The sequence below is a fragment of the Callorhinus ursinus genome, unplaced genomic scaffold, assembly GCF_003265705.2.
Source record: "Callorhinus ursinus isolate GAN/ISIS: 27379988/994484 unplaced genomic scaffold, GSC_fseal_2.0 scaffold9, whole genome shotgun sequence".
Taxonomy (NCBI): domain Eukaryota; kingdom Metazoa; phylum Chordata; class Mammalia; order Carnivora; family Otariidae; genus Callorhinus; species Callorhinus ursinus.
In genome coordinates, this window is record NW_027397071.1 from 30,352,703 (window position 1) to 30,369,177 (window position 16,475).

The 16,475-nt window shown below is 42.5% G+C and overlaps 1 protein-coding gene across 1 annotated transcript in view; it reads left to right on the plus strand.

Annotated features, from left to right (window-relative positions):
* The first annotated feature begins 7,669 nt into the window (after positions 1-7,669).
* DDAH1 (dimethylarginine dimethylaminohydrolase 1) overlaps positions 7,670-16,475 on the plus strand; it is a 133,201-nt gene continuing 124,395 nt past the window's right edge. The window contains exon 1 of the mRNA XM_025872572.2: positions 7,670-8,117. Coding sequence (XP_025728357.1) covers positions 7,815-8,117 — 303 coding nt within the window. The 5' untranslated portion in view covers positions 7,670-7,814. The remainder of the gene's footprint in view (positions 8,118-16,475) is intronic.

The window sequence follows — 16,475 nt, forward strand, 5'->3', positions numbered from 1 at the left end:
GGCTTGAGCAGCTCTCAATGGAATGGAAGGAGAGAAGGATCCTGGGAGTGAATGGAAGGGGAAAAGGATCCTGGGAGGAACAGGATGTGTTCCTGTGGGCATGTTGACTTTGGAGTTTCTGTGGGACAGCCAAACAGGGGTGTCTTCTAGGCAGCTCTGATGCACTGGGGAGATTGCCAGACCAGAAATGAAAGTCTGGGCATTGTGGGCGTTGAGAAGGTATTTGAGTCATGGGCCTAGATTAGTTCACCACAGGAGGAAACATGTAAAGTTGGAAGAAAAGAGAACGAGGCTAGATAGCTCTGGGAAACACTACCATTTTAAAAGCAGTGGGACAGGGCACCTGGGTGGCTCAGTTGGTTAAGTGTCTGCCTTCGGCTCGGGTCATGATCCCAGGGTCCTGGGATGGAGCCTCCCATCGGGCTCCCTGCTCAGCGGAGAGCCTGCTTCTCCCTTTCCCTCTGCCTGCCACTCTGCCTACTTGTGCTCTCTCTCTCTCTGTCAAATAAATAAATTAAAAAAAAATTCTTTAAAAGCAGTGGGACAAGGGGCCCCTGGGTGGCTCAGTCGGTTAAGCATCTGCCTTCGGCTCAGGTCGTGGTCCCGGGGTCCTGGGATGGAGTCCTGTGTCAGGCTCCTTGCTCCGCGGGAAGCCTGCTTCTCCCTCTCCCACCGCCCCCTCCCCCGATCATGCGCTCTCTCGCGTTCTCTCGCAAATAAATAAAATCTATAAAAGCAGTGGGATAGAGGAAGGAAAGGGGGAAGAGGAGTGGAGGAGGAGGAGAAGGGGAAGAAGAAGAAGCAGCAGCCCGGGGAGAGCAGCACCACTGATGCAGAGGGGGAAGCAGGAAGGAGGATTCCTAGGGCATGTGTGCTCTAACGCCATGCTAAAACCGTGTGGACTGTTACCACAAGAGCAAACATGACAATTCCCTGGAATGACAACACTGGCAGTTCATTGTTTTTCATAAAGAAATGAAGGGGGCTCATCAAAGCCCAGGAGCATGTACACACACACACACACACACACCAGTTTCAACTACAGAGAAAGGTTTTTCTTTTCTACAACATTTAGATTACCTAACATTTGAAAAGGTTTTTCCCACAATCTATTTCTGCCCCACAAACATACCTTTAAGTAAGAAAGAACCATACAAAATAGTTCTGGAAAGACAGTGTTGTTAAAAGCTCTAAGAAACTGAAAATAAAAACAATTCTAAAATGTCAGGGCCACAGTAACCTTTGCAGGTCATCATAGAACTTCACGACTTGTTCAAACTCGATACATTTATGTCGTATTCTGTACTGTTCAGGATACTTTGATTATCTCATTAGCTGCTAATGTGGTTGTAATGAAGTAGATGACACTGGCATCAATGGGTTATTACAATGCTAGGAGAAAATAATAAGCAGCATAAGAGAGGAACAGAAAGGGGTACAGAGGTCTAGAAAGGGGAAATATTCCTTGTATGGGTGGGGGTAGGGAGAAGAAAAGGCTGAGCTTTGAAGAACCAAGAGCACTTATTGAGCGCTTATGGCATCCCCGTTACTGAGGTAAGACTTTATACGTTATCTCATTTGAAGGACTTGGGTGTGTTACATGGTGGAAATGGGCATTTTACACAAAGGCAGATGGAAACTTTGGTATTCATCACAGTGCCTGGTACAAGAGCACAACATTATTAAAATTAGGGGTTATTAATGGAAGACTTCATGGTGCCAGGCACAATAAGAACCTTTGTCCATGCTATCACATTTCAGCCTCAAAAAAACCTAGAGATTAAGGTATTATAACTCCCACTTTACATATAGCTCTCATTTACATATAAATTTAAGTGAGTCACTCAAGTAAGCTCCCTGGTGAAAAAACAAATGGCATGCTCAACTACGAATTTTGAAGAGGTTTTTAGAGGTATGGGCAGGGTAAAGACAATGAGCAAGGGATGTGGAGGTACCCAGAGACTAGCAAAAACAGGAAGCCATTGCCACCCCCAGATGTAGATAATTTGAGGAATACCATTAAGCAGTTCAGCTGACCTGCAGCAAATCAGCTGCTTCCTTCCAGAACATGGGGGTTAGGAATTCTAACTTTGCTGCTTTCATTGACATCTTTACATAAACACACCTGTGATGATTATTATGTTGGATCTGCCAGTACCTTCTACAGCTACTCTGATAACATTCCAATGCCAGGAAACACTTGGAGAAACCAGAGAAAGTGGATGGCCCTAAACACAGCCTCCTTATACATTGAATATTGCCAAACACTCTTTCTGAAAATGCTGAATTGACCTTTTTTTGGCCTTTTTTTAAAGATTTTATTTATTTATTTGATAGAGAGAGACACAGCGTGAGAGGGAACACAAGCAGGGGGAGTGGCCCGATGCTGAGCCAGACAGTCGCTTAACCAACTAAGCCACCCAGGCACCCCTTTGGCATCTTGCTTTTAAAAAATATTCAATGTCATGTACTTAAAACTGGGTTTTGGAATGTGTGCTGTTTATTACTTCCATGTAAGTAGTTATCAGAGCCCAGGCAGAAGCTGGAATCACCCAAAAGGGGCCACCAGACAGAAGCTATGATTATAGAAGGGTGTGGATGTTGTAGAACCATGAAAAAGTGGGAAAGGAATGAGAGGAATAAATATGTTGACCTCTTAACCCCCTCTTGCCCTCCAGTCTCTGGCAATTACCTCCCATTGGCCAAAGCCAACAATAATGGGATCCCAGGTGGTGCAGTCCATGAAGATCAGTCCTCCTGGACTTCAAGCAAGACAGAAAATGGCGAAGCATGGGTCTAGGGCACACCAAGGTTACACAACTAGAATGTAGGAAGGCCAGGAGCCAAAGTCAGGTTTATCATGCCTTAGTTACTGCTTATATATATATTCCTCTACCATATACATTGTAGGTTCTTGATAAATATTTGTTTAGTGAATGAATTCCCATATGAAAGTTGAAGAAACTGAAGTTAGGATGCTACACATCCTGACTTTAGAAACCAGAGCCCTGACTACCCCAAAACCATCTTCTAGTCTAAAACCTACTGCCTGCCCATTCAACCAAACATCATTTACTCCTTGGATGTCAAGGAAACTCTGTAACAATGGGTGTCTTCCACTATAAATTGTTTTTGCATCAAATTTAATGATTGTTATGTGGAAACACTCAGGACTTATTGTCAGAATGCATACCTATGGTACTTACTTGATCCAGTATTTCTAGCACTGAGATGGATGAGGACAGACTTGACCTCCTCATTCTATTTTAGGATTCCCACCCCCACCCCCAAACACCCATTCCCCAATGAAAGTAAATATTTAATCTTCTAAAAATAGAGTAAGAAAGGACTAAGGCAGGAATGTCTATTTTAATCCTGAAATAATTGCTATCTAAAACTGACTCCAATGTAAGTACCAGCAATATTATCAATGGAAAAGAAAAGTTGCCTTTGTATCAGTGTCCACCCAGGAGAATAGAAACAGCTCTAGGTCTTTCAAATGGAGGAAATTTAAACAGGGAATTGGTTGTAAAGATCTTAAAATGTGTGGAAGAGCAAAAGAGCAATTTGACCATAATAAACCCTACATTATTGGGGCACCTGGGTGGCTCAGTTGGTTAAGCATCCAACTCTTGATTTTGGCTCAGGTCATGATCTCTAGGTCATGAGATCAAATCCCACGTTGGCCTCCCTGCTGAGCATGGAGCCTGCTTGGGATTCTTCTCCCTCTCTCTTTGCCCCCCGCCCCAATGCATGTGTGCTCTAAATAAATAAATAAATAAACCCTACATTGTCATTCATGATTGCATCCCCAGTGCCTAGCATAGTATGTAGCATGTAGCAAGGGTTTAACAAATATGTATTGAATCTTTGATTACATCTGTGGGTGAGATTTGGTCTCTCAGTGTAGGAAAGCCATAGGTTCTGTTAGAAAGCATTAGGATACCTGTATGAGTCTGATAATTTGGTGAATGTGGATATGTGGTTTGACCTTTGGTAGGAAATCACATTCAGAGCCTTCTGTTCACATCCTGTCAATGGATAATATTTATTGAACTAGTTGCTAGGTACTATTCTGGGCACTTTTCTAAGTACCTTGTATTACTAACTTAACCTTCATAGTAACCCTATGATAATGGATTCATCGTTTCCCATTTTACAGATGAGGATGAAACTGAGGCAAAGAGCTCTTAAGAAACAGGTCTAAGATCATACAAGAAAACAGCAGAGCCATGCTTCCACCCACAGAGTTTGGCTCTAGAGGCTACACTCAGTCTCCACGCCATTTGTGTCTTCATTGTTCAAGTGAGGAAAGCTTAACCTACCTTTCTACCTTTATTTCCTGTTTTTCCCATTGTACTCTAGGGCAGAACCCTGTTGGCTGTCTCTGTGACCTGTTGCCTCTTCTTCCTGGGCCCACAGAAGACAGTATTTCTCAACTCTTCCCTGTGATTATTGTAGCTGTGGGACTGAGTTCCAGCCAGAGGAATGTGAGCAGGGATGACATGCATCATTTCTGGGCCTGGCCCATTAAGCCTCTCACACATGGTGCTGTATGTTCTTTCCCTTTCTTTCAGCTTTAGGAAGGTGAGCATGGTGAGCTTGGGTGCCATATTTTGAAGTGTTGGAGCCACAAAATGGAAGAAGGCTGGATCCCTGCATATTTCTGGGAGAAGAGTCAGGAACCAATCAGGACCATCTGTGTTAGACTTTAAGCAAACAAAAGATAAACTTATACCAATTTTATGCCACTATATTTGTTGGGGTTGTTTGTGGTAGCAGCTAGAGTTTTCTCAACCAATATATGTGTGCACTGAATTGGTCTATTATCCCTGGAACACGTGTCTGGCTTTTGCACAAACTTTTCCTTAGAATTCTCATTCTCTCCTTCCAATTATTCACATCCTAAAAATTATTCAAGGCCTAAACCAAGTCCATTCACCTCCAAGCAGCTCTCTTCCACACCCATCAGCCACAGTGATATCTCTTTCCCTCAATTCCTATAGCACTTTGTTGTCTATGCCTTTCATGTGCCCTTGTCATAGCTTCAATTTTGGATGTCTTGTTTTCCCAGGGAGGTTGTAAACTCTTGAAGGTTTTATGCTTCTTGTATGTCTCTGAAGTATGTAATACGGTGTTGTGCCTTGGGAATTTTCAATAAATATTTGTGGGAAAAATGAATTTATAAATGTATTAGGCTCAATAAAATCTATTTTCCTAAAGACAGTCCTTGATAACTCAAGGAAGCCATGTAAACTATAATTTACTGGAGTTGGTGTTCTTATTATTCTTTTCACTGACCTATACATTCTAATGCTTTTTGACAACTGCTTAGAGGAGACAGAAGGTATGCTTATCAAATTTCAAATGACACAAAACTAGAGGTAATAAATAATGCACAAGATGACAGAATCAAAACTAGGCAAGTGGGAATGAAGCAGATAGCATTTAATAAGGCTAACTACAAGATTAAATTTTTAAAAACCAACGGCCCAATTTCAGTATGGAAATTTTAAGAAAAAACTTTCAAGTTTTAATTGGCTGCTGGGCTGACATGAGCCCAGAGTGGTACAGGACCCCACTCAAAGTTAGGCTCAGTACACTGAGTGGCAGGCAAAATATTTAGACTCTAAAAGGGTACCAGCATGAATTAAGGTCGCTAGGTAGAGGCCAATTGGAGGTGGATAGAACCTTAATGTTGGGTAAAGGGGGGAAACAAAGTCCCATATTTTAGCCAGGTCAAGCTCAGCACATGGGTTGGCTTTCAGCTGTAGCATTAGTGGGAATCCCTGCCAGAGGTCACCGTTAAGTGATTTCTGACACTACCTTAGTACTGATAGGGCAGCCTGGGTCCCCTGAGAGTTTTGCCTCAGAAGTAGAACAAAGTAGGTCTTAAAGGTTTGCTATTTTAATTTTGGCCCCACTCTCCTGTGTCAGGGTCAGACCCCTCACTTTTGAAGCTGAGAAATGCCATGTCATCCAGCATTTACATTCAAGTTACCTTTGAGACCGAGGCAGCGGGGCGGGGGTGGGGGTGGGGCGGAAATCACATCTTCTCTGGCTCAGTTGGGACAATCATTCCAGGATCCTCAGATAGATCTGCTCCTAGAAACCCACATTTCCTAAAAACTGGGATCAGAATTCTGGCAAGAAGCCTGTGGCCTAGGCCTTGGCACTGGATCATCAAAAAAGTGAATACAGTCTTAGGCGGTGTGACTAGAAGCCTAGCATCTGGAACAAGGGTCCTGCTGTCGGTCTGTGCTGGTCATAACACACAGGAAGAATTGTTTCTATTCTGGATACCATGATTTAAAGGGATACAGGCAAACTGGTGTATGTCAAAAGGAAGATGATCAGAATGTTGGAAACCAAATCACTAGTTACTTCTTGATGGTTCAGGCTCAAGGCCTAGAAGGGGTCAAGATGGTGGGTGGGAGGGTGGTGTCAGGCAGCCTAGATATGAGAACTGTCTTCAGATAACATGAACGCAATCTTGTGAAAGAATATGAGCTTGTTAGGTAATGCTAGAAGACAGAATTTGGACCAGTGGGTTTTAAGCCCAAAATGAAGATTTTAACCACTATAGCTCTTCAAGAGTAGAATATGATTTTTAAGTAAGAGAGGTTTAAAATGTTCAAGTAAAGATCTTATGACTGTCATATTTGTTTTAGCTGGAATTCAGGACCTTTGGATGGGAAGCTAGAGGATTTCTAAGGTCTCATTCAAATCTAATGTTTCATGATCTAATCAATCTTTAACTTAGAAATGTGCTCCAGAATCTGAGGAAAGATTATTACCTGAGATTATTTTGGAGTTATGGTTTGGTTTTTGAAGTGGATCTTCTCAAAAGAAACAGAACCCATGGATTATTTAACCTGCGATATGTGAGGGGAGAAAAATAGTGCCATTAAGGAGGGAAAGGCACTCCCTGATGTGTATGGGAAAAAGAAACATTCAACACATACCACGGGAATTGCACCGAGTCTGTACAGGCGTGAAGAGAATGACAGGGAAAAGGTTGGAAACCTTTTTTCCTAGTGCGGAGAAGTTGTGATGCTATGTTTGTCTGACACTGCGCAAGGTGAGCGCTTGTCTAGAGTGGGGAAAACACGTTTGGTCTTTACCTCCCTACATCTGCGGGCCCTGGACACAAACACACCAGAATCACAGTGTTCATGACAACTGATTGTCTTTGAAATACTGTGTTTCTATACCTCTGTTCTCTCTACGTATGTTTTTGGACTCTTCCTCTTTCTCACAGACGGGAAGAAATACATTCTTTTTATAATCTCTTGTCTCACCTGGGGTGAGGGGTCATTTGCAGACCTGGGTAGGAGAACAGATTCTCACGCTAGGAACTGGGGGTGGTACCACGTGCTGGGCAACCTCTTGACCACCAAGAAGCCTTCCAGTCACTCTGCTCAAACCATTGCACGCTCTTCACGTGCACCTGCCGCGGAATACAGGTAACCTCAGGTCCGGGTCCACCGAGGTCCCCCACCTGCGCACAACTCTGGCGCTCCTCGCTTCCTCGGCCCACTCCTCGCGCGGTGCTCGCCGCTACAACTCCCGTCTCGGCCGCAGCAAACCTGAAAGCGCCGGGGTGGACGTGCGGGTTGCGCGCGGGCCGGCGCCGGGAGCTCTGGGCATGCTCAGTCGCTCGGGCAGGGCTCCGGGCGCGAGCCGGGCTCCTTCTGCACCACATTCATCTGCTGCCAACGGGAGCCGCCGGGCGCTCGCAGGCTCGGCGCGCGCTGCCCGCGGGAGGACCCGGCCGTCGCGCCCCCGCCGCCTCCCCGCCGCCTCCCGGAGCCATGGCAGCGCTCGGCCACCCCGCCGCCTTCGGCCGGGCCACCCATGCCGTGGTGCGGGCGCTGCCCGAGTCCCTCTGCCAGCACGCATTGAGGCGCGCCAAGGGCGACGAGGTGGATTTCGCCCGTGCCGAGCGGCAGCATCAGCTCTACGTGGGCGTGCTGGGCAGTAAGCTGGGGCTGCAGGTGGTGAAGCTGCCAGCCGACGAGAGCCTCCCCGACTGCATGTTCGTGGAAGACGTGGCTGTGGTGTGCGAGGAGACGGCCCTCATCACCCGACCCGGGGCGCCGAGCCGGAGGAAGGAGGTAACTGCCGGCCAGGCGACGCGAGGGGCGCGGCCGGGGACGCGCACCGGGCCCTCCCTCGCCGCCCGCGCCTGAGTTGCGGGCGGAATCGCGGAATTGGCCCCCGGCTAGTTCAAAACTTCTCAATTGGGGGAGAGGGTGTGTGTGTGAGAGAGAGAGTCAGAGAGAAAGAGAGAAGTTCATTGTTCACGCCTCCTGATTGTCGGCGCAGCTTGGGTGCCTCCTAGACAACCCGACTGAGTGTGGTTGTGCGGACTCCCGCAGGTGGGTGGGGTGGGGAATCCATCTCACAGGCATTTTTATTTGTAAAGATTAAATAGTGGTAAAGACAATGCAACTCTGAGTGTTTCCCCGGGAGCGGGGCCAGGGAGGGTTTTCCCCTCCTTGGGGGGGGGGGGGGAGCAGCGCTGGTTGGTGGCATTGAAGCCCCCAAGTCCTATCTAGGGCTCAGAGCAGCGCGGGCCAGATGAATTAGCCGCGCGTCGGTGCCCACAGATCTAGGGCGTCCCGAGTTACTTTTTAGTGGTAGCGAGTGAGTCCGGCAGAAAGGGACGACTGTCAGGGGAGTGGTTTGTTGGTGAGCTGTGACTACGTGCTCATGAATAGGCTGGGTGTGAAAAGCTGTCCTCGGTCTAGGGTGTTGGGTTTGGGGGTGTGTGTCTGTGCGTTTAATTAAAAATGGGTGTTTCACAAATTCCATGATTTTTACTCTCTCTGTTTTTAAACTTAGAGCAATTAGAGCTTTTTGTGTTCTCAAGGGAAAGTGACTACTTTAAAATATTGCAGCTTGTGAAAATGAGTGTGATGGCTTTAAACCCAAGGTAGGTGAGTGGGGAGAGAGTGAGAATGGATTTTAAAATGCCATCTGGCCCTGGTTCCCCTTATCACCAGGCTAAAAGCCCAGGCTCAGGACTCTCCATTTCTATTGGCACCAAGTGGCATTGCAAGAAGCCGGAGGTTTCTTTCATATCTGGACAGTTAGGGATTTCCCCCCCTATTTTGTCTTTATACAGTGGGCATCAGGAATGCCTCGTAGAGCTTATAGTTAAAATATGCTTATTCTACACATGCTCCACTACTTAGTTGATAGAACCATACATGGGCAGAATAAGCATATTGCATTTATTTTTCACTGAGACAATTAATTCAGCTTTCATTCGCCCTACCTCAGCAGAAAACAAAAAGAGTAACAGGTTCTCATTCTCTTTGCTTTTTATTTCCTTTGCCACACCTTTGAGTTGTTGAGATGGCCCACTCTATTTTAAACTGATAAGCGTGTAACCCCATTTGAAGACTTTCTAGTGTGTCCTAGGCCATATGGCACAACCGAGGTTTGTCCTTTAAAGTGTAAAAGAGATTTCAAAAACCCTTTCAACATGGTACTCCTTTGATGAGGGTAGTTCAGTTTCCTGTAAGAGACTGTCACATGTTTAATCATCCATTTCATTTTATTCCTATAATAAAACCTTCCAAATTTTGGCCTGCCTGATTGTAAGTGGGCAGTGATCTTCCCTGTCAGATTTTTGAGGCATACATTTTAATTTGGCTTCACTCTTATATCAATCTGGTGGCTCTCTACTGGAGAGCCACATAGTGTAGTGTATAGGAACACCAGACTGCATCTAATTCTGTGACCTTGGGGAGTGTCTCTTGCCTCCTCTTTCTCACCTGAAAAGTGGACATAATACCTATTTCATAAAGTTGTACTAAATTTATTAATCTATCTGAAATTTATAGGGTAAGCCATTTCATGAGTGATGGTTGTTATTATTTACTTAACAGTGGGTCATGGAAGACTTACTTCTTTTTGAGCAGTAAGAAGTCTACTATATACTGAGGTAGTTACAGTGAAATTTCCCCTTCCCACGGTGAAGGGGAATCAACTTCACACCTTAGGATCCGTCCTAATCTGCTATGTAGCACTTCCTCCCAGCTTGAGTATCCTACAGGTGCATGTTGTCTCCCAAAAATGCCTTTGCCATTACACATGATCTGAATCAGCAGAGTTAACAGATCTTTCAGCCAGAGAGAGAAATATGGGCAGTTGTGTTGGATAGGGTTACTTCCAGAAAGCAGGGCTAAGCAGGGTAACTAACACTCTTTGAAATCTCTCACAACACCAGTTCACTGGCTTAGTTGTTGAGTGAATAAATGAATGAATGAAATGCTAACTAGCTAATATTAACAAGCTGATAATAATTACTTCAAGGTCCTCTCTGGACTGTTGTATATACTTTTCATGTGACACCTGCCTCCCTAACTGAAATTCCACAACAGCGAGGGCATTATCTTAAGATAATTGCCACTGGTCTCCTTGCCTTCTGTCTCCTTAGTCTCTATTCCATTCTCCATGCTGTGGAGTCCAAGTCTCTAAGCTGGTCTTTCTAAAACTCAAATCTGATCCTGTCCCTGCTCCTGTGAAACTTCTTGAAGAACCTCCATTAAGCTTGGTAAACCCATTGAGCTGGACTTTGCTTGCCTTTCCAGCTTCAGTTGCATCTCTGACTCTACCCTGGGTGCCTCCCAACCCTTTGGCTCAAGCCAGGTTCTTTCACTAAAGCTCACCGTGCTATTCTTTTCTAGGCATACATTTCTCCTTTGTATGGGACATTCTTCCTCTTTCTTCTTCTCCATTTTACCTACCTGTTCTATTCATGCATCATTTCCCAGCTTACTGTTATCATTAATATTATTAGCTAATCTCTATTGGGTGCTTGCCATTTGCAAAACATAGTGTCAGAGGGCGCCTGGGTGGCTCAGTCATTAAGTGTCTGCCTTAAGCTCAGGTCATGATCCCAGGGTCCTGGGATCGAGCCCCACATTGGGCTCCCTGCTCAGCGGGAAGTCTGCTTCTCCCTCTCCCACTCCCCCTGCTTTCTCTTGCTGTGTCTCTCTCTGTCAAATAAATAAATAAAATCTTTAAAAACAACAACAACAACATAGTGTCAGATTTATGACATGGATTTCATTGAATACCCACATCAACTCTTCAAGCTCAGTACTATCATTATTCTTTTTTTTTAAAGATTTTATTTATTTATTTGAGAGAGAGAGAATGAGAGATAGAGAGCACGAGAGGGAAGAGGGTCAGAGGGAGAAGCAGACTCCTCGCCGAGCAGGGAGCCTGATGCGGGACTCGATCCCGGGACTCCAGGACCATGACCCGAGCCGAAGGCAGTCGCTCAACCAACTGAGCCACCCAGGCGCCCAGTACTATCATTATTCTTATTTTAAAGTTGATAGAACTGAGGCTTAGAGAGATTAAATACCTTGGCCGAGGTTATAGAGTAGAACCAGTGGGACCAGGACTTGAACTCAGGTTTGTAGCACTCTACATCTCTAGTCCCAATCACTGTGATACTAAACAACCAAGCATAGGATTGGTCCTCCTTTTATGAGCACTTGTAACTCTCTGTACTTCCTTCCATGGTATCTTTCATACCATACAATAATGGCCTGTTTTACCTTTCTGTATCCCCCCACTATTATGAAAACTGTCAGGACAAGGATCACATCTGCATTTCTTAACATTTTATTCCCAGGACCTTGCACACAAGGATCATGTAGCAAATGTTTTGTTGAACAAATGTGTCCATGACCTTAGATCAACCTTAGTTTTCCCTGCTTATGACATATTTGGTGTTTTGCAGGCATTCTCAATAGATTCCCAAAAGTTTCATTACAAGTGCAGGTGATTTATAAATGTTTTGTTTTTCCTCTTCCTCTCCTTTTACTTGTCTCTTGTTATTTTGCTTGTTTTTATAAAAATCCTGAAAATTCCTTTATCAAAACATCATGTTATATTTAATGACTTTTCTTCCTTGGAAGAAAGGACTGAGAACTGAACTCAAGAAAGTAACCCTTCTGTGAAAGCCACAATGGGGCCTCCCGAGATTAATAAAACACAGGTGCTGTCTACAGGAAGCTTAAGTTTTAGTGAAGAAAACTGTGTGTACAGAGCCAGCAAATAGTGTTGTCTCATAATTCTGTGTCTTCACGAATATGAATATTTTAATGTTTAATACTTTAAAGACAAATTAGCTTTGAGAACCAGTCATATTTTAAATGAAGTCAGCTTAATTTTAGAAGAAAAAAAAGTCAACTTATCAATGTCAACATCCTGTAAACAAATATCTAAGAGCTAAAAAGTAAGACAAGTGACAGAGTGTGAGGATTGGGTTTTAAAAAAATTAAAATTTTTGGATAGGTTATACATTTCTTCAGTACCATATTCAAAAGGTACAAGAGGATAGATAGGCAGTGAAGAGGCAACTACTAAAACCATTTTCCTGATTTTCCTTCCAGAAGGTTTTTAGTACCTAATAAATGATTAACTGGTAGAAGTTACTCAAGCAAAATTGTAAAGTATATCCTGTGTCCTTTTGCCCCTCTTTCAGAGTCATTTTATCCTTTCCCAGCTACCAAGGATTAATATATGGGATATTCTGTCTGGGAGAAAAAACACACATACTCATTCTCAGAAGGTGGTAATGGCTTTAATTATCCTTTCCTGGACCATTTGTATTTTTAGGGACCTCTTGAGGAAGAAGACAATGCATAGCACAAGGTAACAAATCTGAAAAGTGGAATTGGACATTGAGTAGGGACATGGAGGCATAAATGGAAGGCATGAGCAATACATATTTAGATAGAAATTCCCCTTTTATTAGGGTATTTAACTATTTGAACCTACATATTTTGGCCCTGGGTTTATTCTTTGGTTAGGCTAAAAGCATAACCCTGTTGATCCCAGAGGCAAGGTGAGCATAAAGACCATGTCTAATGACTAGCTAACATGTGCCAAGTTGTGTGTGTGTGTGTGTGTGTGTGTGTGTGTGAATTGCAAAAGGTGGTATCATTATCAGCTCTATTTAAAAGAAGGAAGCTGAAGCTCAGGTAACCAGAGTTAAGTTGTCCAATGACACACAGCTAATAAGTGACAGAACTGAAGTTTTCATGAAAACGTGAAGGTCATTTTTCCTTGAAGTGCTTGTAGCCAGTTGGGGTTAATCATAACAGAACACTAAATCCATACAAAATAACTACCTGAATCCTTTTTTATACAGCTAACGATATGCAAATCTCAGTTGGATATTAACAAAGTGAATGTTTTACTTCCCTCCTCTCATAAATGAGAGTAGATTGTTTTCATTTTAGTTAAATAATAATAATCTGATCATTTATATGAAACCCCAGAATTGCGTAGGCACAATTTGTGCAGAATTGTATCTTCTTTTCCAGCAGACTGGATGATTGCTTTTTAAAATGCATGCATTTCCTCAAACTTCTTTTTAACATCAGGTGAGAAAACTGCCCTAAGCCATAATTAGAACTTACTCTTACTCTCACAAAGATGGAAAGTAAATGTGCTGGAGGCTCTTTACATGGCAGCAGATTAACGACTCTTGATAAATCGTCACCTCCAACTGGTTAGAACAACTGCTCCCTTTCAGGATGTTTCTTTTTCACTCTACTTGGCCTTGGCAAAAAATGTTTGGAAATTGATGTGTCTTGGAAACTGGAGTGCATCTATTATATAATGCAATCTATTCCCATGCAGTTGATCTTGAAAGACTTGAAAATAAAGAACATTATGATGAGTAGGGAGTGACTTCTATTAGATACTATTAGCTGAAAATGAGCTTTCTGCAGAGATTCCTAGGATCATTAGAGAATCATTATAAGACTATGAAGGCAGAGATGGATCCCTTATAATTCAGATATGCTGGAAAATTGCTTTTGCTTGTATTTAAATTCTTGTTGAGCTCAGATTTCTTCAAAATTAGTTTTATTATAGTAATGGTAGTTATCCATCCATTAATATAAAACCTCAACACAGAAAAGTCTACTTAAGACTTTTGAACAAACAGATTTACCTTCTATTGTTTTTGAATTATATATAAATTATCCATGGCCTCTTATGAATCTCAGTATGAATTTGGAGATGCTGGCTATTGCTTATTTTATGGGCATTTGCTATTAAAATCTGTAACCACTTGAGAAAGCCTCATTTTCTAACTGGAGACTTGGACACATTGTAGAGTTCATTCCCCTCTCAAGGGGTATCACAATTAAAGGTAAAATAACTGAAATTTTAATGAAAGAAAAGTTTCATTCATATCTTATGCAGAACACAGTGTGTTGTTCATCCCAAATAGTCAATAAATATTTATTTACCAAAGCTAAATCCCCGATGTTCCATCAAAATGCTCCTCTGACCTTTGAAGTTAGCTTGTATTGCTTTCCCTAAACTGATATTAGGTATTAAATCTGTTAGTGTCCTCAGGCTCATTTCATAAGCAGGCACTTTTCATCCAAATGGACAAGCAGGAGTAATCTCAAACAACAAATCCCATTTAAAAATGTGTGCCTGTAATGCCATCCTAGTTCCCTTCATTATTGTCAAACAGTTTAATAATGTACATTGTCTTCCTGAAGCTGAGTGCTAAAGGAGCAGTAACATCACATGGAGAGAATAAATAACCAGACTTTAGACTCCTGTTTCTAAATGTTTAGGTCATCCAAGCAAGTGTGATCAGAGAAAACAGCACAGCAGAGTACAAAGATGAAAGTACACATTATTCCAGGGTTGGTTTAATTTTGCCCAACAAATCAATGTGAGCAAACCTGACTTAGTTTATGTTAGCAAATTAAAGAGAATACAACTTTTAAGCTGCTTTTGCAACTGGATGGGCTTATAGGGTTAAATTGTCATTATTGTGAAGATGAATACATCAACATTTTGCTTGCTTTGAATATGTGTAAGTAAATGAAACTTTGCCTTAATTAAAAATATTTTGCCTTGATTTCTTTGTTCTTGTTTTGTTTAAGAAACATTAAAGTTTTCTAATTTGCTTATGGTACTAATTATGAGTGCCATGATTACATTAAAGATGATTATTCTTTAGAAGATAAAGGAATAATAGTTGTATCACTCCTATATGTTTGTGCATTCAGCAACTGTCTACAACATACCAGACCCAATGTTTGGTGCTAGGGAGACATAGCTGAATTAGATAACACTGCTGCCCTCAGGATCTCACAATTCACTAGGAAGGCAGACTGGTGGCAGATGCTTGCAAACAAAGGGGACAGGTTTCACAACAGGGTTCTATCTAGTGCTATGGAAGATCCAGGAGGTGTGTCTGACCCACATCAGGACTTCTCAGAAGAAGAGAATATTGAGCTAGAAGTAACCAGGAAAGGAAGAGAGGCAGCCTTCCACAGACAGCGCTATGAAATAGGATGAGGGTGATAGTCCAGTAAAAGTAATTTCATTAACGTTGAAAAGGCTGCAGAATTGAAAAAAGGCTGCCTATGCCCCCTCAGAGCTCTGAGATTTTGGCTCCCTAGTTCCGAGTTCACCAAGAGAACTACATCCTTAACTGTATTTCCTGTTTGGGGCCTAAAGTGATTTGACTCCCTAGCACACCCTATTCCTAATTGTCCACTCTAAGTCTGAGACTTATTTCTTGAGGTTGCTAGAATGCCATTTGGCAGGGGCAGTAATTTTTCTTCTTTGACCCCAGATTTGCCACATTGGGATGTATCAGGTAAACCTGGCATCATATAATATATAGTTATATATAACATTATCCATGTCAATGGCAAGTAAGAGAAAATGATTTCCTCTTTGCTCTTGAAATGTGTGTTTATTCACAAATCTTTCCATCTTGGCAGTAGACATTACTGAATCTCACACTAATATAAATCAAGTGTAGCCTAAAGTAAGCGTACATCTGTACTCATGGGTTAAATTTTGTACATGCTGTGAAAAGCAACATGGTAGGGGTATAACACTATTCTAGAAGTCAGGGGACACTGGTTTTGATTTTTTGCAGTGATATGAGTATCTAATATTCTTTCCAGCTTGGAGATGCTATGCTTTCTGGATCTCAGGTCATGTTGGGATGGGACATGGAGGGTGGGGGAAAAAAGGGTAAGGAGATGTGGAAAAAATGATGGGGCAATGATGATAACTTACATTTGTGAGATGGGATTAGGGCTTGATGAATAAAAAATACTGGATTTTATTCAATTTGAAACATTATGCTTGTCCTACTTAGCTAACCAATCATATGAGCTCATGCCTTGCTAATGATAATCCATTATGAGATAAAGATGAATTTCCCAACTTGATTTCAAAAGCTCAGCTTACTCAACCATTTATAACATATTTAAGTAATTTTTTTTTTAGAAAACTTAGATAAAATCCATTGGAAGAGTATAACATCCCTAGACCCACATACTGTCTATCATCACATGACTTTCATCAGTGTCTGCCAGTTGATGTCTCTGTGGTAAATGTGAATCAATGGCTTGAAGAAATGGAGAGCAAGTGAATGTGAAGTATATACT